Raw genomic sequence first — 23,637 nt, 5'->3', positions numbered from 1 at the left:
AAATGCCAAGCCAGCCAAAGCCAACCCAACTCAAGACACAGTCAATCGGACCCCTTTGGACCCCTTCGGACCCAGGCAATGGCGAGACACATCTGCCCAAGTTCCAAGTTTCCAATCGTCGCCGGTCGGCAAAATTCAAACAAATCGCTCAAACAATGCATCAACAAAAATCGAAAATAAGAAAAAGTACAACAACAACGAAAAGAAATACTATAATAAAATACAAAGCAATTTTTGACACGACTCGCGCAACTTTAGAGTTTTGTTGTTGTTGTTGCCTCGTTTTGTGTAACTTGCGGCGGAGATATTAGAAAAACCAAAAAAAAGAAAAAAACACACAATGCGTTTTTGGCTCGTCTCAGATTTCAGTTAATTGATTAGAAAAACGTGTGCATTTAGATAAGCTCCCCCAACACATGATGCTGCATAAATAACTAAGCACCCAGGTTTTAGTGAACATGTTTCAGATATTCTTTGTTTGTATTTTGAATACATCAAATATATCGACAAAAACAATAGTCTTGCTCATCTTTGGCTTATTTCAACTACGTCTTAAATACATATTAGGCCACTTGGTTGGTTTGGCTATTGACTATCTTACTATTAGCATATTTAAAGCTATTTAAATTTTGTGCCATAAAATGGGAAGTTTATTTGTAATTAGAAATGTGTTAATTCGTTTTTTATTTTGTTTTATGTTAACAAATATATTTTTTATAATTATTTAATTTTAATAATTTTTATTCCAGTAAAAAACTCCACAAAATTTTGCAAATTATATAAAATAATTTTTTGTAATTCCAGCTCTAGTTATTTTAATCACATTTAATATTTAGATTTTAAAGAAAAAATGAAAATTATTAGATTAGTAAAAAAAAAAAAACTAAAAAACAAGATATTGCAACAACTACAAATTTTCATATATTTTTTTTTTTAATTCAAATTGAATTTAATTTAATTTTAATGTATTTTTTTTTATTTGTTTTTGAAATAACTAACAAATTCAATTTCACATATACATATATGCAAGATATTTGCAATTTTATGCTCAAACAATTATTTTTAGAAAAACTCGGAGATATATGAAATGCCCATATTTTAAATATGTAGTCAAAGAAATAATATTATTTTCAGGTAGTTGTGAAAACCAATTTTTTTTTTTTTTTTTTTGCTTGCTTTAAGCTTGTCAAATTGGAATTGAAATTTAAAAAAAAATTAAATAAATTAAAAAAAAAAAATGGACGGTGGAATTCAAGCCAGCAGATTTATTTAATTTAATATCATCCAGGCAACCATATATATTATATCTGCAACTCATTTAGTGTCTCTTATTTATATGCACTTCAAAATGTTTTTCATAATTAATCTATTAGATTTTCTATGTGCGCCCGCTTTTCCGCCAATACCACTTGATCGCCGTGTTTGTAAGACCTGCATAAATTTGTTAGCTAACTTATTTAATCTACTCAGTCCGGGTAGCTCGTTGCTTTGCCGCTCATATTTTGGCTAATGGCTGACACTAAAAAAAAAAAAAAAAATGCTAAGCGACCCCGAGAACAACATAAAAAGCGGCAGTAGCAGGCACTGCAGCAATAATTGTTGTCGTTGTTGTTGTTGTTGTTGTTGGCTTGACTAGCGCACAAATTTGTTCACATTAAACTCAACGTTAGATTGTTTTTTTTTTTTTTTTTCATTTTTGCTTCGTGTGGTGTTTCTATTTAACTTTATTATTATGGCCTTTTGCACTCTAAACATTTATTGGCCGCTTGTTTATGATTTTGTGCTTGTTTATTTGTTTACTTTGTTAGCCAAGTTCGTTTGAGACAAGATTCCCAGTTGACCCCCAGCGTTGTTGTCGTTATTGTTGTATTGTTAATTCAGTTGTACGAGGCGTGGCAAATAGCCTGATGGATAATGCCACTCAGACGAGCCGACGCCGCCATTGCAGCCATTGCTCAACCACTTTAAGCCTATTAACAGCTAAGCAACTCAGCCAATGTGCAATGCGCTCGCCGCACACAGCTTATAAAAGATACTTTTTCAAAACTATGCCAACAACGAACCAAATGGAAAAAAAAACTCTTTTACTCGTAATGTGCGATCGGACAAATTGCCAAATAACTGAGTCTGAGCATAAAAAACCAATACTCCAAGTCGAAACCGAAGCCCGAGATCTTTGCATCAAAGTAGTTGCCGCCATTCAATGGGATGAAATGTGCCTTACAGTGGGTCAGAAATGAGAAAATAATGAAAATCATTCCCTAATAAACAATAAATATGTTAATTTCAAAGCACTCAGCTTGATGGCGCAATAAATGTTGTACGAAAGGGATGAATCAGTGAGGAAATTTAGGTGTTTATTAAATTAACATTGAATATGTTAATATGAGAAATTTTACATTTTAAAATAGCTAAAAATTCAGTTAAAATTCTGTTTAAATAAACGTTGTCTAAAAAGAATAGATGAAAACATTTAATCAAAATTAAGTTGAGTAGTTAAGAATTTTATACATTTTTCTAAAAACCTTAAACAACTATCAATATATTTAGTTGTTTATTAAATAAACATTACATATGTTTTTATGAAAAATTTTACATTTTAAAATAGCTGAAAATTCAGTAAAAATTCTGTTCAAATTAAAAAAATAAAAAAAAGTTGTCTAAAGAGAACAGATGAAAACATTTAATTAAATTTAAGTTGAGTAGTTAAAAATTTTATAAATTTTTGTAAACACCTCACATAATTATTAATATAATAGTATATCATTTTTTATGTTTTTATTAATATATAAAATATTTGATTATTATTATCTAACGTGTATTTCTGGAGATATAAATTTAATCTTCAATAAAATACTTTTTATATCAAGTTTCTCTTCATGCCTTTCAGATAAAATCTTAACAGAATTTGCTAATAATTTATTGGGCAGCCCCGCAGTCTTTTCTTTTTTTTTTCTTTTTTTTTGCAACTTCAGCATACTTTATGTAGCAGCTTAACCCATTGTGACCCATGGTATGGGCATTGGCACGCGATGCGGAGCCCCCGAGAGCCGCATTTTGTCTGCACATTGTTTGCGTGCCGCCTTCAGCTTATTATTTTTTGTTTGCTACTTAAGCAAACATGCAACATTTTGCCGGGCCAGGCAAAAGTATCTCTGAGATACGCGGCTGGCTTATTAAAATGCAATCAGCGCAGGAAGCAGTTACTGCTCACACACACATACATAGTTTATAGGTATATATATACTGATTTTTTGTTTCCCCTCTTTTGTTAACTGTTTGCTGGTTTTGACCATAAGGCGCAGTTGTTCCGAACCGCCTTCAAAACTATGCGCGGCATTTGTGTCAAACACGCGACCCAGTCGCCGTGGTTCCCCAAACAATTGTCGGGAGCCAAGCGACAATGAACAACTGGCAATGGCTGTTACCAGTTGCCAGTTGCCAGTTGCCGAGTTGCCTGTTGCTAGTTGTTGTTGCCAAAACAGCCGCCTGCCATTGCACCAAATTGGCAACTGGCTTAGAAAGTCAACAATTGCTGCTGCTGCTGCAGTTGCAGTTGCTGCTGTTGCAGCCTGAAAGAAAGTCAAATGCCATGTTGCTACTTACATGTTGCCGTTGCCAAGTTGCTGTTGCTATTGCCAGTTGTTGGTGTTGCTGTTGTCGCTGATTTTGTCGTTGCTGTTGCTATCGATGATGCTGCAACGGTTGCTGTCGCTGTGCGCTTTAATTAGCTGCTACAGGGCACAGCTGCACAACTCATCTTTAGCCTTTGACTGATTGGCAAAGTTTTGTTGATGTTGCTGCTGTTGATGTTGCTGTTGCTGCCTACCGGCAATTTTAGTTTCTTTTGATAACTGTGATTGCGCTCTTTGACGTGCTGTTGTCGTTAGCCTCTCGCCGTTGTTGCTGCTGCTTGCCTGTTGCTGTTGCTGTTGCTGTTGCCAATTGCATGTTAATTAAGCGCACCTTGAATGCATTTGCTTTCAGCTGCTGCTGTCGCTGCTGTTGCTGCTGTCGCTGTAGTTCACTGCAAATGTAAAGTTGTTAGAGCGATTGTTGCGGTTATTGCTGTTCATGTTTCGTTATGCTGAGCAGGCAGCTTTATACCTAACATTTGTTTTATGTCAACTCGATGAGCAGTTCAAGTATCCATTAGATAAATTACTCAAGCGACAGCCTGCATGACTCCAAAGACGTGAACATGAATCAATAATAAAGTCATGCACTAGACTGTGCAGTTAGATATTTGCTTTTCCTAGAATGTTAAGACGCTGAGATCTCATTGACTTGCAGTGATTAATAATTTAATAATACTAGATCATAAGCAAATTTTTATTTGCAGTAAAAAAGATTGTAAATTAAAGTACTTTAATATTTTTTGTAAAACAGAAAATGTTGTATAGCTTTTTTAATTTGTTTATTATTTAAATTATTTATTTGTGTCCATCACACCTAAGTTTTTAAAATCAATAATATTTGTTAAAATTACAATAGTTATAAGTCCATATTATATATTCATATATTTGCCAAATAATTGTTTTCATTTTCAAATTGAGTTATATTTTTATTTCCTTTTCAGCTTTACGACTCCTGCCTAAAATAGTTTTTTCTTATTTTTTAATTCAAGGCGAAATTATATTTGGATTTTTGAAGCTCCAAGAACTTTTATATCTTTTCGATGACAAATAGTTCGGATAATCCCGCAAAATGAATTTGATTTGTGATTCGTGTGAATATTTACATTCTTTTGCTGTTCAATCAAATTTTTATTCCAACATTTTAAAAATCTAAGCCATAAATAACTTCAAAATTGAATAATCAGAAAAAATGCATTATCTTCTTAAAATATCTTCATCAAAGCAAAAAATATTTTCAAGTTTTACGAGCTAATAAAATATATATGTATTCTATCAAATTTATTGGTGCTTTCTGAAATTTTAAAATTAGAATTTAACAAAATAAAGGCATAAAGAAGACTGGATTTTTTTATAATAAAATTATTGCTATATCAAAAAGTATAAAGTTTCTTTATTGCTTGCAACTTCTAGTTAGACGCAGCAGAGCTCCATTAAGTGCCTTAATCTTCCAGCCCACACAACGAGCGAAACGATGCCAACTATTTTTCAATTACAACAATTAAAAGTTTGCACTCATATCATGGCATTTGATTAACGAACATTTGGCCATTGCGCGTTTCGCCGCTTAGTAGCCTTAGTGGCCATAACTTGGCCAGGCAAATTGAGCCCACGCATAAAAGCCATAAGCCGAAACATTAAGAATCAAGTATTTTGCGTTGGTGTGCTGGCCAATTCAAGCGATTCTTTTAAGCCAAGTCCAATGCCTCAACAAATCAAGCAAACTTGAGTATGAGCTAGTAAATTTGTTTTTTTTTTTTTTTTGGCTTGGTCGTAAAAGTTCGAAAAGCACACGATATATAAAACACTTGAAAATGGCGTGGGTACGATTTTAGTGCGAATCGCTCTAATGACTCAGTGCGGAACAGGTCGAAGCTGAGCTCTAGGGGCAGAGATCACTGTAGTAGTCGCAGCATCTTCACAGTGAATGCATATGGTTGGTAAATTTTCTACCAGTCATTGCAGGTGTTCTGACCACTACAGAATTTCCCTTGAGTTTCTGCTGCTGTTGTTGTTGTTGTTGTTTATAATGCATTTTTAATGATTTAATTGCTTTTATATGTGTTTTACTATTTTTTATCCTAAGCTCTACTCGTTTTATAGCTGCATTTGTAATGGATATTTGTTTTTGTTTTCATTTTATTTTATTTAATTTTTTTTTGGTAGGTTTTCATGCGTCGACGCACCTGTTTCACTGTTGGTTGCTCTTAAAGGCAAAACAAAAGCAGCTGCCGCCAATTACAAGCGCCAAAACGTTTACAACTAATGGACACACATTTTTGTTGCATTTTTTCCCACACACACAGTTACACACAGCACAACACAACACAACACAACAAATGGAAGCCGAAACGGAAACCGAAAAACAATTTGATGTTGCAAGCGACGCGCACGAATCGTAACTGTTGCAGCCAGGCGATGAGAAGCTGCAGCTAGCTGCTGTCCGTAGTAGATCTTGATCTCACACACACACACACAGACGCAGACGCAGTCGCAGACGCACACAAAGGCACAGGCATACACGTATGCACACACTCCCGCGCTCACGCTCTCACTTTTTGTGCTCCTTGAATTCTCGACTCTCTATCTTTCGTTCGTACGCTCGCTCTCCCTCTCTCGTTTTACTTCGCCCAAACGAACTCCACATTAAGTTCTAACTCATCTCAAACAAAATCGTAACAATAACAAAATTCTAAGCACGTCGCGAATGCGATTGGCTTTGCCTTTGCCGTTTGCGCTTGCGTTTTGTTTGCCGTTGTTGTTAGCTCGCCGCGCTGCCCACAACTGAGCGCCAGGTGCTACGGCAACTGAGCCGCAGCCGCAGCTTAGGCGCGCGCTGCCGTCGCGACAGCAACGGCGACGCTGCCGGCCGCAGCAGCGCAGTTGTCGCGCATTCATGTGTGGTAGTTGTATAGGCTTCAATGGGTTAACTAACATGTTGTTGTTGTTGCTGTCGTATTATTGCCCCGTTTGCCTGCGCATGCGCCGTGTGAAACGGCCCGTAAGCCAGAATACACTGTACAAAAGTAATGTAGCTTTGCAGCGATTATTGAAGTATTTTGTTAAATAAAAACATTTTAATAAATGCAAAAAATGTTGATTTAAAAAACTAAAAAAATGTTAAGACTTTTTTTTAAATAATTATATATACATAACAAAATATAATTTAATGGAATAAATAAAGTCGAATTTTCGCATATTTGTAATCTCTTTATTTTTGTCTATTTCTAATCCTAGATTCCAGCTAATACAAACTAAAACTAGCATTTTACAAAATAATGTTCCTTTCGAATGAGCCACCCAAATACCTGTCACAGGTATAAATGAGCATCGGATTACAGCCGTAAGAGTCATCCTCTAGCGCACCTATGCTAATTTGAGTTAGCCAGCGCACAGGTAGACAAATCCTTAGCTCACAGCGTGCTGCACGCATCTCGGCAGCTCAAGGTTTCGCCGAGTTGTTCGTCAAAAACCAACAGAAATGGAAAAATGGGACCAGAACAAACCGGAGGCTGAGTAATGTGACAGTGCACGATGTGAATGGCCATTATGGGCATATGAATGAATACGTCTCTCCGCAGGGTGGACCCGGCCAACGTCTCTCTGCGCAGGACTGCAACAGCGTTCCGGACTGTGCCATAAATTTACCAGCTTGATTGTGTTTGACTTGAAGGCACTTTGTGGCATAAATCACAGGACACAGGCAAGCGTTGCCGGAGAGCGAAAGCAAGAGAGCCAGCCCCAGACTCTGAACACTAGAGACTGACCCAAAGGTTAATTGCTGACAATTTCGCTGAGGCTGGCACTCAAAGAAAAAAAGGAGAGAAACACATAAAAAGAGAAGAAGAAAACTTAAACAGCTTAGAGAGACCAGGCTTAAGTTTTGCACACTTCTCCGATGTTAATCTTAATTTATAGGTCTTGCATGCGTGCTGCCACATGTGAGTGTGTGTTAGTGTGTGTGTGTGTGTGTGTGCGTGTTGAAAGTCTTTTCGGGGAGTAACTAACATTTGCCATTGGCACGGTAACAAGACAAGACAGTCCGACCATCAATAAGCAGCTGCCGGCTGCTGACTGCGCATGCGCCTCATTCCTATTCCCATTCGCCTATTAACGAGCGCAAGGAGCTGGCCAAAAGAGATTTGCAAGTCGTTGTTGTTGTTGTTGTTGTTGCCATTGGCAAGCTAACGAAGTTGACAACTTGATGACATTTGATCTCTGGGCCTGAACGATCGCAACAACGACGCTGCAGACAGGCACAAAGCAAAGCCTAAGCAAAGGCAAACCGCAAATGACAGCGCAATGATCAGATGAGACGTTCAGAAAATCAGACGATCAGACGGGCAGACGGTCAGTTGGCTTGATTTTGGTCTCGGCACGCACAGCACAGCATTCAGATTGGATTCAAGTTGGATTTCCAATTGGAGTTAGAGCTGCAATTGGATTGCATGCACTCAGCAGGGGCGCTACACTATAAATCCTTAAGCAAAGAAACTACAGTTAAACGAGTTGATTTAAATGCATGATGAATAAAGTAGGTGTGGAATAAACTAGGTACTATATTTATTTATGTGTATATTATATTGTACAGCAAAAGATGGTCAATGATAGACTGCTATATGACATGATTTTATTAATAATATAAATTATCAATTTCATTTAGCATTTTTTTAAATTTCTGTAGAAATGTACGTCACGCGCTTGATATTTCAAATAAAGACGAAAATAAATGTAAATAGAAAAAGTCTTCATATCGATTTCAGAAACTGAAATATTTTAATGGTAAGAACGTGAATAAAATATAAATGTTTATTAGAAAAATTGTTACAAAAAATAATTAAGAATTGCATCAAAACCTTTCGTATTTAATTTAATAAAGCAATATGTTTAAAATTGTAGTTATAAATAATATATACTATTTTTTTAATTTAACAAAACATTAAATATAATATTATTTATAAAAATAGTTTCATATATGTATATTTTTAAATATGTAAAAAAAATTTTAATAAGTTTCCTGCAGTCGTAGCCCTCAATCGATATAATATTATTTTAAAAAAAAAAAAAAATATATATATATATATATATATATATATATATATATATATATATATATATATATATATATATATATATATATATATATATATATAATAAAAAAATAAAAATTAAGAATGAATAATATATATCACTTAATATTTGTTAAAATAATACCTGTATTTATAGATTTTTTGTATGTTGTTGTATGCTTCATATATAATTCCTGTGCAATAACTTAAAAGTTCATATATGATTTACATTTATAATGTATTTTACATACCACAATTGAGCATTTTCTGTCAGTCGTTCGGCAAGCCTCTCAGTTTCTTAGAAGCTCCATAAGCTTCAAGTGCCCTACACAACCGCCAGATAGTCATTTAGCCATTACCTCAAGGCTAACGCACATGCCGCTACACTGACACCGGCTTCGCAGACGGGTCTCCGGTAGAGTCAGTTGCTCTTTGTGGTTTGGCGGCAGGCAAGAGGCCAAGGCGGAGACCACCGGGCACAGCAGAGGGAGCAAGGATCAATGCGAACTCTAGTTATCTGTGGACTGTCAAAGTGCCAGCGATATTTCGTTATACAAATATTCCATTTATTTATCAAAATTGTAACACCCATACAAAAGTGAGCCCGACTTAAATTGCAAACCAAATGCGAATGGTTTAAAGCAGCTAGAAATGTTTCGAAGGTATTTGTTAAGAGATTTTGACTAGTATTCCTATATATGTATCTATATATAGATATCTAGAAATATACTCTAAAGTTTGGCTTTCAGAGCAGCGGTTGCTGCCGTAGGAGTTGTTGCTACTGTTGCTGCTGGCTTCTTCAGCTTTTCCAGCGCTGGCAGCAGATTCCCTGCCGCGAAAATGTTTCGTGGATCCAGATGCTGTTTGGCGGCACTGTAGAGCGCGCTGCCCGTCTCGGTCACCGCATTGCGATACCAGTGGCTACGTATTTTGCCTACACCATGATGATGCGACAGGGAGCCGCCGCAGGCCAAGATCTCCTCGCGTGCACAGTGCTCGATGGCCTCGAATACCTCCACCGGATCGGGTATGTTCAGGTAGCGGAATCCAAAGTAGAAGTATATGCACGCACCCGCATCGTATGTCTGCGTCACTCGCGCCGAGATCGTGTAGTGCACAATGTTATGCCTGGCACACTCCTGCAAACAAATTGAGTATTTGAATAGAGAACATAGTTGGAAAGGGGAAATTGTGAATTGTTTTCTACTAACCGCAACAACGCGCTGCTTCACACAGCGACACAACAAACTGCAGCGATCCCAGGGCACAGAGGTCTCAAATGATTCAGCCACAATGCCCTGATGCAGAGCAAAGTCCTGTAAAGAGTAGAAAAAGGATGTATAATAATTGAAGTAAAAAATATCTGGGATATCCTATTTTTGTATAACATATTAAAATTATATAAATTATAAATTCATATAAAAATAACAAATAAAATTATAAAATTAATTAAATAATGATTGAATTATAAATAAATATAGCATGAATAATAAAAATAAATAATAAAATAAAAATATAAATAATAATGAATTAATATAAACCTTAATTAGACAAAAAATCATTAAATCAAAAACAAAAGAAAATTAAATAATTAATTTTAAATTAACAATAATAAATAAATCATACATACGTTTAATGTTTAATATTATTTAATATTCTTCTTTTTTTTAATACCCTCAATTATATTTTGTTATTAAAAAAATTCTATAAAAAATAAAGTTTTTATGAATTTATGAAATAAAAAATCACAGCAAAAAATACAATTATTTCAGTTTGTATTTTAATTTAACGCCATTCGATTTATATCATATTTATGTGTAACGAAATGCTACAAATATAAAACTTTTAAATTTAGGTTCAGCAGTTAAAATTTAATTCTAATAAAATTAATTTCCTATGAAACATTTCCATTTCAAATATCAAGTTATACTAAGAAAAATCCAAAGTACTTTGACAATTCGCAGAACTTCATATGTACGACAACATTTCTAAAAACGTAAAGCCATAAATTTGAGTAAATGCAAAATATACAATAAATATAACAAGTAGATTCAAAGATTACACAGACTTTGTGGACATAAAATGTTATTTGCAATAAACATTTTTAAATATTTCATAACACTTACGCCACAGCAAGGCGGCAAATATCAAAGTTGAGATATATATCAACATAATAAAAATTTTAATTGTTGCCCAATGCATTATTTGCTTGTTAAGTAAAAATTGGGCGGACAAAATTACGTATAGACTTTCAAGATCATTTCAAATATATACCAAAAATTATATCGAATTTTGCTTTCAACAATACAAATCAACCAAGCATATATATAGAGCAGATTATATCTGCCAACTACTCACCCTAATGTAGGCAATGACAAAGGTGAATAAGTAGCCGCGCTCTCCGTTCTGGCCACCTGCCGGAAATCCCTTGTAGCGTGCGGCGATTTCATAGATGAGCGCCTCCTGGCGCTGCACATCCTTCTGCTCGCCCTCGAAGAGCAGCGTGGCGGCGCAAATGTGCGTCAGATCAATGCCCTTCCACACGGTCACATAGCGCTGCTTGATCGCATCCAGGCAGCTGGCCAGCCAGCTCTTCTCGGGCTTGAGCGCCTGGCCGAATAGGAACTGCTCATTGTCCATGAGACGCACCGAGGCGGGCTGGCAGCGACGCCGGGCCACCTCGCGCATAAACAGCACACCCTGCTCGAAGTCGGGAAACACCAGGGAGCCGTAGCGCTGCACTGGCGGCACTGGACGCACCTTGAGCACGACCTCGGTGATGACGCCCAGCGTGCCCTCGGAGCCGAGGATGATGTGATTGAAGTCCGGGCCGCAGCTGACGCGCGGCGCACTGCACTCCCGCTCCAGGGTGCCCGAGGGCGTGACCATGCGCACACGCACCACCAGATCCTCGATGTTGCCATAGACATTTTTCTTCATGCCCGAGGCGCGCGTGGCCACCCAGCCGCCCAGCGTACTGAACTCATACGAGTCCGGCTCATGGCCAACGGTCAGGCCCTGCTCGCGCAGCACGCGCTCCAGATCCTGACCCACGATGCCCGACTCAAAGCAAACGGTCAGATTTTCACGATTGAGCCACAGCATGCGATTCATCTGCGATGTGTCCAGCACACAGATCATGCGCTCCTCCTTCTGCGGGCAGGTGACGGCCCCCGAGACACTTGTCCCCCCTCCGAAGGGCAACAGCATCACATTGTGCTTGTGCGCCAGCCTCACCAGCTGCACCACCTCGTCGTGGCAGCGCGGCCACACCACCAAATCTGGTATGCGCTCAAATTTGTTGTGCCACAGGCTGTATATATCGTTCAGCGTCTGGCCGTGACTTCGCACCAGGCGATCCACACCCTCCTGGGAGTGCTCCACCTTGGTGCAGCCACGCAGCTCATTGAGGAAGGGCGCATTCTGCACGGGCTTCGGATACGTTTCCGGCAGCTGTGGATACGTCCTCTTGGCATCCAAATCCAAATTGAATTTACTTTTCACCCAATTCGTAAAGCTGGGCAACTCACAACCAGACAATGGGTATCTGAAATTAAAAGGAAATGGATTACTAAAAGGAATACAATTTTTAGAATGAACTACTGTTAATTGGTATATTTATTAATGAAAATATGACTCATGGACTCATGGATCTTACGTACTTGTCGCCTTTAAAGCAGATGATGCCCTGCTGTCCGTAGAACTGGGAATCGTTGTAGCCCCAGCCGTACCACTTGAGCGCCTCCTGGCTAGAGTGAGCAAAAACAAAAGAATTATAGAAGAATGACAACGGCAAATAGATGACAAACATACAGACATACATATGTAGATATGTATGTATGTATGTATGTTTCTATGCACACTCACCGCTTCTTGGGTATTACACTCTCCACGTGGCGGGAGAGCCGTGTGTCCAGCGCCAGGGACGTGCCCTCCGGCGGGGTCTCCGGTATTTGTGTAGTTACCGTATTACGCTTGGCTGCCATCTCACTGTGATGTGGACTAAGGGATTGCTTGATTGTGCGATTTGTATTTGCTTATTTGGCTGAGAGACACTTTGAACTAATAATATGAAATTATTGCACAGCCCGTTCGTTGTCAACTTCGTCGCTGAACGCAAAAATCGATAATTTGTTTTGATTTCAGGAAAACACTTGGCCTGCTATGTAAACGCAGCTGAGGTGCGGCCAGACTCACATTAAATTTGCTATCGATTGGTTAACTAATAAGAATTTAGTTAATACAGTACTTTAGTGCTAATATTTGCCTGTACTTTGCAATTGACTAAAAACTAAATTAAAATAGAAATTTCACTAAAAAAGAAAACACTCTGCGGCAGCTGCTGCACGCCCTTTGGTTTCGGTATCTCGACCACGTCTGTCATTCCCAATAAGAGAGCCAAAGTGAGAGCGCGAGAGAGAGAGAGAAAAAGAGAGAGAGGGAGAGATGGTTGGCATTGCTCTCTGCCAGCGATGCCAGAGAGCGAGCCGCAGCTAAAGAGAGCGCCGCCCCCCTGGGGGATGAGGCAGAGCGAATCGGTTATCCAAACGGTTACGGCTAAATAACCAAAACTAACAAATATAGAAAGCTATAGTCGGACTATAGTTGGGGTTTCAAATAGTTTTTATCTAATAATAATCCTTAAAAGCAGATGTTAATAAAACTTTCAGCGTAAAAAACATTATAGTTAATTAAATAAAATATTACCAATATCGAATTAAATATAATATAAATATTATTTAATTAGCTGTCAAGATTATAATACCTTGATTTGCCATTTTCAATGGGTTCAGGATATAAAAACTTAAAAACTTAACAAAATGGAATAGAAGCCCAAATTTCAAAGCTAAGCAATCCATGAACTTTCGAAGCACAAATTTTTGTAGGGTACTTCAGTGTATCCAGAAATTCATTCATTACAAAATTTTGTGAGCTACACTCCATTTGGCCTGTCTGATTTTTTTTTATTTTTAAATTTCCAAATTCATGTGATTTTTCGTTTCGTGTTCTATTGACAATATAGTGTTTTATCATGCCTGGAAAAAAGCGAAGCTCTTCGAAGAAACGGACTAGTTCCGCTGCCAAAGAGGGGGAAGCTAGTGCCGCTACGGCTCCCGAAGTTTCATTGGCAGCTTCACCCAAATTGTCCGAAATGACCGAGGCGAAGAAGAGCCGTACCAAGAGCAAGACGAAGACCAAGAACAAAAAGGAATAGACTCAATCCGACAATCACCAGGACAAATGATAAGCACCAATTATATTGAAACAGATGCATAGCAGCTCTATGGACACCAAAATCAGCTCAGGTATTATCTATTATGGGTATAAATTATATTTATTTGATCAACACTATTTCAGAAAAAATAACAGCACGATATATGGAAAAACCTAGAACAAGAAATTTGATTATTGAAAGCGTAAATGCTCTCCTCGAGAGCTGGCTTTATCAAAAATAATATTAAGACATTCTGGCCAGAAAGAGGTCGCCTATATCAAGGGAAGCCTTAAGCATTAACGGTAAAACCAACAGAACAAGGTGAATATCATATATAAAAGTTAAATATTTGGAATTAATCTTCATTATTATCTTAAGACACTGAAACAGTATATATATTTGACCAACATAGAATATCGGATCACAATATGCGTATTGAGTAGAACCCTTCAAGCATATGACGAAACACTAGAAGAAATTTAACATTGGAAAAAGTAGATCTGAACTCACATTAAAAATATAACCGGCAATCCACAAACCGTTACCGTCTTTCTCTTTCCTCTCTCTCTCTTTTCATGCTCTCTCAAAGCACATATTTTGGGGGTAGTTCTTGCCCATGTGTCAAAAAAGGGGGTGGCAGCTGGTAGCGTTGGAGGGGGGCTAAGTTCTCTTTATGTGAGTCATGTTTTATGTGTAGAAGTTTAAACACGGCGACAGGTGGTTTAAATTATGCATTAGCTGCTTTGCAAGCCAACAATCCGCTTAATAACTATGACCCCATTGAACCTAAAATAGGTGGAGCGCATCATAACTTATTTATTGTACGGGGGAAATATAACAGATGTATGTTAATGTGAAATTCAAATAATCGATCCCTATATAGACATAGTGTACATTGTAACTGATTTGACAGCCATTGTGCTCATTGTTGAAAATGATTCTAATTGCTTTCAATTACGTGTTAAAGTTTAAAGATAAATATGAAATTGCTCTCTAAAGCATATTTAGCTATCTTTTAAATAGAGTTTTTTTTTTTTTTTTTTATTTATTTAATTATAATTTTTTAATTTTAAATGTACTGTTTTTATATATTTCCTTTAACAAAATTTATTGAATACAATTTTTGCCTCTTACAAATATTTTTAAAAAATATATGGCCTATATTTATTTTAGTAATTTGTTGTCTTTTTGTTTATTTATTTATTATTTTTTAGTTTATTTTTATTTATTTATTTTTTATGTTTTTATTTAGATTAGTTTATTTATTTATTTTTATCTATAATTTTCAAAGATTATTTTTTATGAACTGCGTAATTATTAAATTGTTTGTTTTTTTTTTTATTTTATTTTAATTTTTTTCTTTTAATTCTTAATTATATTTGATTCATTTTAATTTTCTTTAAATTTTACTCTAAAATTTTTTTTTTCTTTTAATTCTTAATTATACTTAATTCATTTTAATTGTCTTTTAATTTTACTCTACAATTTTATTTTATTTTTTTATAATCACTATCTAATGGCCACAGTTTTCCTGAATCTATTTCCACTATTTAACGGACTTTTATTTAAATCTCAACTGCAGCGCGCGAGCTGAAAAACGAAACTGAGGCCCCGAAATCCAAATGCACTTTACCATCTTGTCATAGCGGTTAGTTAGTACATTTTTGCCTCTTTCGAATGCCAACGGCACGGACAACAACAATAATGGCAACAGCAATGTTTATTATGCGCTTATTGACACATCGCCATACAATTTTTTCAATTGTCTAAAGTGTAAATTCGTCAGAGGCCGCACGAAACGAAAAGTGGTCGCAGTTTGTATATTTTTCGCACTGCGCGCGCGCTTAAAGGGAGGGTCAAAGTTTTTAAATAGTGTTTCAAGTCTCGGTTTTATTTTCTATTTTTATTTTTTTAATTGTCGGCTTGGTCAAAAACCTGCAGTCGATGTGTTTGCAATCGAGCTTGAAACGCTCAATTTGCACTTCCTTTATTTGCACAGTTTTTGTTGGCACTTGAGATTAACAATATGCACATAGTGTTGCGCAGTCAGGAAGTTAAGGGTAAATATTGATTTGCAAATACCGATCAATTAGCAACAGCCACTGCACAAAAGTTTATGTTTTTCTTACTTGTCATTAGTTTTCTTTTCAAAGTTTAAATATCAATAATTCGTGATGGCGACATCTAGTGGGAAATATTAACATTACTCAACCTGCTTTTCAACACTGTCCGCATATATTGTAAATTGCTGTAATGTTGAAATATGCGATTCATTTATTAATATTCTGTTTATAAGTTATGAAAATGCTAACTAAAGTAATTACTGAACATACTTTAACAAACTTATATAGCAAATAATACACTTACACAATAGCGCGCACTTGACCAGCCATATATCGATTACCATCGGCACATCTATCGATACTTTTGTTGCTGTGCATTCCTGTGCACTGTGGCTGCTGCCAACTCGCAACTTGCCTTCAAAGCGAAAAACATTACAGAAAATCGAAATCAAGTGCGTAAATAAACATAAAATACAGGCAGGACGCGTAAATAGCGTAACGTAGCAACCGCTAAGGCGTGCAAGGTGCCGGCTGCCTAAGCAATCGGCTCCGAGCAGACGTAGCCTTCTTATTGTTTGGGCTTGTGCGTATGTATAAATATAAATCTATATGTATGCGTGTGTGTGTGTGTGTGCGTGTTGTATATGTGCTAGTATTGAAACAATAACAAGCCCAGCAAAATGCCAATGAATTATAACGGAGCAGCGTTCAATGCGGCCGCTGCCTTTGTGCTGCTGCAGCAGCAGAAGCAGCGATGATTCATAGGTAAGTTATGCGACGGGCTTACCGCATATTTAATTCTATATATGTATGTATGGACATAAATAACTCTATGTGTGTGTGGGCCTGGCTTACCGTACGTACGTACATATGTTTATTTGTAGCCCGCAATAATTGTTACAGCAACAACAACAACAATAACAACCGTGGCCGTGCCTTAATATAATAACGTAGAGCAATAAAACATAAAACAAACCATTCACACGAAACGGTAAAATGCCGCTGCTGTCCAAATGCTTCCCTTGCTTTAAATTTAAACGCGAAGAGGTCATCGACAAGCTGGACTATAGCAATACACCGCTCCAGGATGCCTTTCCCGAGGTGTGGCAACACGAGCGCACTCTCGAGGAACTGCATCTGAGCAATGCGCGGGTGAGTTGTAAACTAATAAAAAATAAATATTCATCTCATAATTGATTTATCATTTCAGCTGCAAACATTGCCACCGCAGCTGTTCTACTGCCAAGGACTGCGAGTCCTTCAGGTGAACAGCAACAACTTGGAGAGCATACCGCAGGCAATTGGTTCGCTGCGTCAATTGCAGCATTTGGATCTGAACCGCAATCGTTAGTTGTATAAATGATTATGTAAAATGCATCTATTAATGTAATTTCCCTTTGCAGTAATTGTCAATGTGCCGGAGGAGATAAAGGCGTGCAAGCACCTGACCCACTTGGATCTCAGTTGCAATAGCCTGCAGCGTCTGCCGGATGCGATAACATCACTGATATCGCTGCAAGAGCTGCTGTTGAACGAAACCTATCTGGAGTTCTTGCCCGCCAATTTTGGACGTCTCGTCAATTTGCGAATCTTGGAGGTGCGCCTCAACAATCTCATCACGTTGCCCAAGTCAATGGTCCGTTTGGTGAATCTGCAGCGACTTGATATTGGCGGCAATGAGTTCACCGAACTGGTAAGCGCATAATAAAGTAAAACTCAAATGCAAGGTAATCTAATTTTGCTTCTATTAAAGCCGGAGGTCGTTGGAGAACTAAAGTCGCTGCGCGAGCTATGGATTGATTTTAATCAAATACGTCGTGTGGCTCCCAATATTGGCAAACTGCGAGATCTGCAGCATTTCGAGGCCAATGGCAATCTACTGGACACACTTCCCAATGAGCTGAGCAACTGGCGGAATGTCGAGGTCTTGTCCGTGTGCTCCAATAACCTGGAGGCGTTTCCCTTCAGCGTGGGCATGCTCAAGTCTCTAGTCACCTTTAAATGCGAGTCGAACGGCCTCAGCGAGCTGCCCGATAGCATCAGCTACCTAGAGCAACTGGAGGAGCTGGTGCTAAGTCACAATAAGCTGATGCGTCTGCCCAGCACGATTGGATCGCTGACCAAACTGCGCTTCCTCTTCGCCGATGACAATCAGCTGCGGCACCTGCCCGACGAGCTCTGCAGCTGCAGCCAACTGAGCGTGCTGAGCGTGGCCAACAATCAGCTATCTGCGTTGCCGCAAAATATCGGACACTTGGCCAAATTGAAGGTGCTCAATGTGGTTAATAACTACATTAATGCGCTGCCCGTTTCCATGCTGAGCCTGGTGAATCTCACGTCTCTGTGGCTCAGCGACAATCAGTCGCAGCCCCTGGTGCCGCTGCAGTATTTGGATGCAAGCAGCAAGACGCAGCTGACGTGCTTCATGCTGCCGCAGGTGACATTCAAAATGCAGGCGCAGCAGCAACAGCAGGTCCAGGATCAATACGAATTCGTCTACGCGAATCATGCGCAACAGCCGCAGCATCCGTCGAGCCCATCACGTCGCATTTGCTTCGCCGAAGAGGCGACCATTCTAAGTGCCGGCGGCACCAATAGCAATAGCAACAACAACAGCAACACGAACACCAACAGTGCACCACATCCCGCGCCCAGCTACCCCGCCAGCTATGTGACGGCACCGCCCACTCCAGAGCAGCTGCCCGCTGGCAGCTCGGTGCGTCTGATGCGTTCGCCCACGCCCTACCCCAAGGAGCTGCGCCAAATGGCCAAGTACATGCGACAGGCGCAGGCGGCGAACGCAGCGGCAGCGGCTGCGGCGTCAGCGTCATCGAGTGAGGTGCGCGAGGCGCGTGTCGTGGTGCCCAATGGCCAAGTGGCCATGCCACACTGTGATAGCAATCAGGACGCTGTGGATCACACAGCAAGTGCAATATATGGCGTTGCGCCCGAGGCGGCCCACATTTATGGTGTCTACCAGCCGGCGCAGCAGCAGACGCCGCAAGAATATTATGGCATGCCGCTGGTCAATTACGATGCGCATTACCAGCAGCTCTATGTGGATGCCAACACTTTGCCGCTGCCAACGACGCATTTGTCCAATGGCACCGAGGAGAACTATGAGCTGCAGCCGCTGCAACAGCCACCGGCGGCGCCACCACCACGCATGGAGCCGCCGCCCTATCATATAGCGCGAGTGTATACAAAGAAGACGCCGGAAGATCTCACGCTCTACGAGTCAATGCGACAGCGCAAACACCAACAACAGCAGCAGCAACAACAGCAGCAGCAACAACAAATGCAGCAGCAACAACAAATGTCGCCAACACAATCGCTTTACGAGCAGAGCAACCAGAGCTATCAGGATGCACTAAACAGCAACTTCAAGACGACGGCAATCGGTGCGCAATCTGAGGAGCTGGACTACCAAAACAATATCAACATTGAGCAGCTGGAACTGCAGCAGCAGCAGCTGGAGCAGCAACAGGAAATTGATGAGCTGCAACAGCAGCAGCAGCAGCAGTTGCAGCAGCTGCAGGAAATGGATGACACGTTATCGCAGCACTCAGTCAACTCCACGGCCACCAACAATACGTCCAGGGGTGGTAAAAAGTCAACCTGGATATTTGGTGTGCACAAGAATCCGACTGTTAAGCAAGTGACCCTCAAATGGGAGCACAGCATTGGCTTCGATGTTGCCGAGCTGCTTAATCAGGTGAATACTTGCTGTAATATTATTTGGAGCTTCTAACTAATCATTATTCGGTTGCTTTTCAGGTGGGGATCTTTGTGAGCGCCATAACGCCAAATTCGAATGCTGCGCGGCTGCTGAGCCTCAACGATAAGCTGCTGGAGATCGACGGCTATGACCTGACCAATGCCAATCTGAGCGATGCCAAACGTGTTCTGCATAATTGCGGCACAGTTATTAACATAATGCTGTCACGCAAGTGACCACCCCATCCATACCCCACTCCCCCCATGCCTCTATATACCGAGACCGAAGACTTTTGCGCATTTTTCTAAAACAATTTTGCAATAAGCTAATTGAAATTTAGCGAACCATAAATATTAACAAATGCATTTCCAAGCCATAAACGTCCTTTGCACTGGCGCCTTAAACTTATAGTAATTAGAGTCACAGACGACATAACATAACCAGCTTCCAGTTGATGCATTTCATTTAGTTAGATACGATTTCGAATGTCATTTAAGATACGCGGCGAAGCGTTATGTATGTGTAATTCTCACCATTATGTTCTCAACAAATTGTATTCTCTCGTTGGTTTAAAACACATTGATTATATTATATGCGAAACGGTGGTTTATATTTAGGTATTCGAACTGTAAATTAAGTTAAATGTATTTCCCTTTTTCGCCTCTGAAACTGTTTTCAAACTTGTTACTTGATCGTAAATATTGTATTAAACTTGATAGCTTAAGTATTGATTAAGAATGAATTAGTTTTTCGTGCGGAGCTTCAAAGTGAAATAGTACTCAACTGGTATTCAAAGTAAAGCAATATATTTTTGTTTCTTTTCGGTTAATATATGTATATTTCTTGAAAACATTAAACATATTTATTTGTATCAAATTCGTATAGTCTATATTATGTTGGAGTCTTCAGTTAATATATTAATATTATAATAGACACATATACAAATATAGAAAGGTCGCTCTAAGTTTAGTTTTTATCTAAGAGTAGGCCTCTATTTTGACCGCCAGTGTAATTCATAGCAAACATATAGAACATTTAATAAATAGTGCAATTAGCGTTGATAATACGTACATACAATTACGAGTACCACATAAACAGCATTTACAACCACACTTAAATACATATATATAGTATATATATACATACAATATTTACAACTAGCGCCTATTTTACGCCCAGCGTTGTTTAAATTTGTTCCAAATTGAAATCAATATGTGCTTAGAATAAAGTTAAAAATATTAGCTGTTTATGTTAGTTGTTATGGAGCAGCAATATAAATTCGATATACATATATAAATATAAATCTATGTATTCTATATTTATTGTCTAGAGCAATCATTTTGTCTATGTAAAGTTATTCACTTCTTGAACAAATTGGCGTTGTGAACAGTATTATAATTTAGCAGATATTATCAATATCAAATTATGCGAGAGTTGAACATTTCTATATCTTTATAATACATTAATACATACCCACACATACACAAATACGGATAGCTTTAGGACGCACGTTACAAGAACAAAAATGTTATTTCTACGCGCTACAACAAATCATCCAGAAAAGAAATTTAAAAAAAAAAGAAGTTTATTCATAAAATAAAGACATGAAATTTTCACTTAAACTAACGTTCTGAATTTTTTTAAATAGTAAATATAAAAAATTTAATTGATTAAGATTTATAATTAAATTAATTATTTTAAGTCTTCCAACGGATTTCAGTATTCTCTATCTAAGTTCCTGAGTTAAAAACAATGTTACAGGTAAATGGCTTAACGTCTCCGATTATTTTCTACACGCTGCCTGTGTAAATAGAGCAGATAAGGAAATATCACTTCGCTTTCTTTCAGCCTTTCGGCTCGAACTGCCCTATATATAGCATTCATAATATAGGATTCTTCGGAATTATAGGCCCAATCGCCTACATTGCCTCTGAGAGGTCCAGTTACCACATACTTTGATATCCAACGTTCCTTCTTAAGAACTTGTCTAACATCACGCATTAGGGCACTTGCATTCATTGTCTGGTAAAATTTGTCTAGGTCAACATTCTTAGGCTCGGTTTTCTGAGCGCTCAAACATATAAATTGATAAAGAGTTGATTTATTTTCTCTCCTAATGACTTCCATTCCAACCCATTCCAGAGGATACTCGCCATTGACAACTTCCATTGGACTTGGATTTCCCACTAGAATTAAACTCAAATAATTCATGTAGTTCATCTTGATGGCATCTTGTTCCGGCTTTTTGAGATTTACGCCTTCTGTGGGATCCTCAATGAGCAATACTTTTGCTTTCTGCGTTGATAGAGCTTTTAAATGGTAAATAATTGGATATTTATTTAGTTATTGTTATTTTTTTTTTTTTATTCTCATTTATTTATTTATTTTTATTATTATTATTATTATTTTTAATTTTTTTTTTATTTATTTATTTTTTTTTTTATTTATTATTATTATTACTTTTTTTTCCATATACGAAATCTAACTTACGTCTTTCACCTTCAATTTCCGTTTCTTCATTCATAATTATTTAAACTATATTATTTTTCTTTTTTTTTTTTGGCAACGTTTGTATTGACTCTCTCTCTGGCTTTGTTATTGGCAACAGCCTTCGATGACGCTATATACGCAGCCAAATACTAAACATTAGTAATTTCGCAAAACAGTCAAAAGCTCTTCGAGAAAGCTTTTAGTTCCATCTAGATAAAGCTGCAATTAGCATGCTTTTTTTCTGTTATCTTAGACTATAAGTATATATTTTTATATTTAGAATCAGAATATGAATATAATTATTGATTGAACGTTTTCCATTGATACAAAGAAAGAAAATCCGGCACAGCTGACTGACTGACTATGACTTATGCCCAAAACAAAGCTTTACGAGCAACTCTTCTGTACAAAATATAAATAAATAGTATTTATTGCTCAACATAAATTTAGATAGGTAAAAAATACTTGTATGAGTAAAAGTTAATTAAGGTAATTAATAAAATAATTAAGTATTCCTTATAGAGCTTAATTCCTGAGTCAAAGGCAACAATGGCTTAACGTCTTGTATTATATTTTGCATATTGCCTGTGTAGATGGAGTAAATAGGGAAGCAATACACCCGATTCTCGATGCATTTCAGCAATCAGTGCATCATAGACTGCACGTCGAACATACATTTCCTCGTCATGGCGAGTTGGGTTAAGTTTGCCTTTAATAGGTCCAATCATCTCATACCTTGATATCCAACGTTCTTCCTTAAGAGTATTTCTCACCTCACGCATCAAGGCCTGTGCATTGATCGTTTGGAAGAAGTGAAACGGATTTGCATTCACGGGCTTTGTTTTCTGTGCGCCCACGCAGTAAAATTGAAAGCGAACGGGCTCATTTTCTCTTCTGAAGGATTCCATGCCAAACCATTCCAATAGATACGTGCCATCGGCTTCGTCTTTGGGCTTATGATTTCCCATTAGGAGTACGCTAAAATAGTTTTTGAACTCAACTTCCAAATCTTTTAATGTCTTTTCAGGCTTTTCCTGGTTGGAGTCTTCCGTCTCGTCTCCTATTGCTAATATCGTAGTGCTTACTGCTGCAAATATGTTAGATGTTAGCTTATATTTTGAGGGACATGAATTAACTCTTACTTGTATCCATATCTGCTTTATCGTTAGCCATAATATTGTATTTATTTTTTTATTTTGCTTTACTTCTGCAGATTATATCTTTTGGGTAAACAGAGAGACTAACAACAGGTCTCTCTCGTTGCTGCTGTATTTATAAACTGACGCTAAACATATGATTTCATAATAAAAACTTTGAAAGCTCAGCAAAAGCTTTTGGTAAAGTTATTCAAAACATTGAAGACTTGTTATAACAGACTTAACTACATATGTATGTAGATATGTACATATATACTATGCCCAAAAAAGTTAATCAAATTGTGACTCAT

The 23,637-nt window shown here is 37.9% G+C and overlaps 4 protein-coding genes and 1 long non-coding RNA gene across 10 annotated transcripts in view; 2 read left to right on the top strand and 3 right to left on the bottom strand.

Annotated features, from left to right (window-relative positions):
• The window catches only part of LOC6580324 (KN motif and ankyrin repeat domain-containing protein 1), a 40,770-nt gene extending 34,359 nt beyond the window's left edge, over positions 1-6,411 (bottom strand). Inside the window, exons 1-2 of the mRNA XM_002006136.4 lie at positions 5,822-6,411; positions 3,607-4,027 (exon numbers count right to left, since the gene is read on the bottom strand). Coding sequence (XP_002006172.2) covers positions 3,607-3,608 — 2 coding nt within the window. The 5' untranslated portion in view covers positions 3,609-4,027; positions 5,822-6,411. The remainder of the gene's footprint in view (positions 1-3,606; positions 4,028-5,821) is intronic.
• A 2,837-nt stretch (positions 6,412-9,248) lies between these two features.
• On the bottom strand, positions 9,249-13,099 carry LOC6580322 (alkyldihydroxyacetonephosphate synthase). The gene is made up of 5 exons (XM_032729705.2): positions 12,572-13,099; positions 12,367-12,453; positions 11,063-12,251; positions 9,916-10,020; positions 9,249-9,843 (listed from the first exon to the last, which is right to left on the bottom strand). The coding sequence occupies exons 1-5, from the start codon at positions 12,688-12,690 to the stop codon at positions 9,436-9,438; spliced, it is 1,908 nt and encodes a 635-aa protein (XP_032585596.1). The 5' UTR covers positions 12,691-13,099; the 3' UTR covers positions 9,249-9,435.
• A 514-nt stretch (positions 13,100-13,613) lies between these two features.
• LOC26528180 lies at positions 13,614-14,457 on the top strand. Of its 2 annotated transcripts, none has more exons than XR_001449281.3 (3): positions 13,614-14,010; positions 14,063-14,240; positions 14,310-14,457. It is a non-coding gene; the product is annotated as an uncharacterized LOC26528180 (long non-coding RNA). The 2 variants fall into 2 exon arrangements; XR_001449283.3 differs by having other exon boundaries at positions 14,298-14,457.
• A 1,883-nt stretch (positions 14,458-16,340) lies between these two features.
• LOC6580321 (protein lap1) lies at positions 16,341-20,576 on the top strand. 2 transcript variants are annotated; one of them, XM_044011159.1, is made up of 6 exons: positions 16,341-16,747; positions 16,886-17,134; positions 17,193-17,328; positions 17,386-17,675; positions 17,736-19,697; positions 19,760-20,576. In XM_044011159.1, the coding sequence occupies exons 2-6, from the start codon at positions 16,979-16,981 to the stop codon at positions 19,934-19,936; spliced, it is 2,721 nt and encodes a 906-aa protein (XP_043867094.1). In that variant the 5' UTR covers positions 16,341-16,747; positions 16,886-16,978; the 3' UTR covers positions 19,937-20,576. The 2 variants fall into 2 exon arrangements, with proteins under 2 accessions (XP_043867094.1, XP_002006169.1); XM_002006133.4 differs by having other exon boundaries at positions 16,867-17,134.
• An 823-nt stretch (positions 20,577-21,399) lies between these two features.
• On the bottom strand, positions 21,400-23,529 carry LOC6580320. Of its 4 annotated transcripts, none has more exons than XM_032729707.2 (3): positions 23,333-23,529; positions 22,191-23,274; positions 21,400-22,009 (listed from the first exon to the last, which is right to left on the bottom strand). In XM_032729707.2, exons 2-3 carry the CDS (start codon positions 22,222-22,224, stop codon positions 21,471-21,473), a joined length of 573 nt encoding a protein of 190 aa, XP_032585598.1. In that variant the 5' UTR covers positions 22,225-23,274; positions 23,333-23,529; the 3' UTR covers positions 21,400-21,470. The 4 variants fall into 4 exon arrangements, with proteins under 4 accessions (XP_032585598.1, XP_032585597.1, XP_002006168.2 ...); XM_032729706.2 differs by having other exon boundaries at positions 22,191-23,277; positions 23,333-23,527; XM_002006132.4 differs by lacking the exon at positions 21,400-22,009 and having other exon boundaries at positions 22,591-23,277; positions 23,333-23,482.
• Positions 23,530-23,637: the final 108 nt, after the last annotated feature.

This window comes from Drosophila mojavensis, unplaced genomic scaffold, assembly GCF_018153725.1.
Source record: "Drosophila mojavensis isolate 15081-1352.22 unplaced genomic scaffold, ASM1815372v1 contig_81, whole genome shotgun sequence".
In the NCBI taxonomy this organism is placed as follows: domain Eukaryota; kingdom Metazoa; phylum Arthropoda; class Insecta; order Diptera; family Drosophilidae; genus Drosophila; species Drosophila mojavensis.
This window is presented reverse-complemented; position numbering and strand designations above follow the sequence as displayed.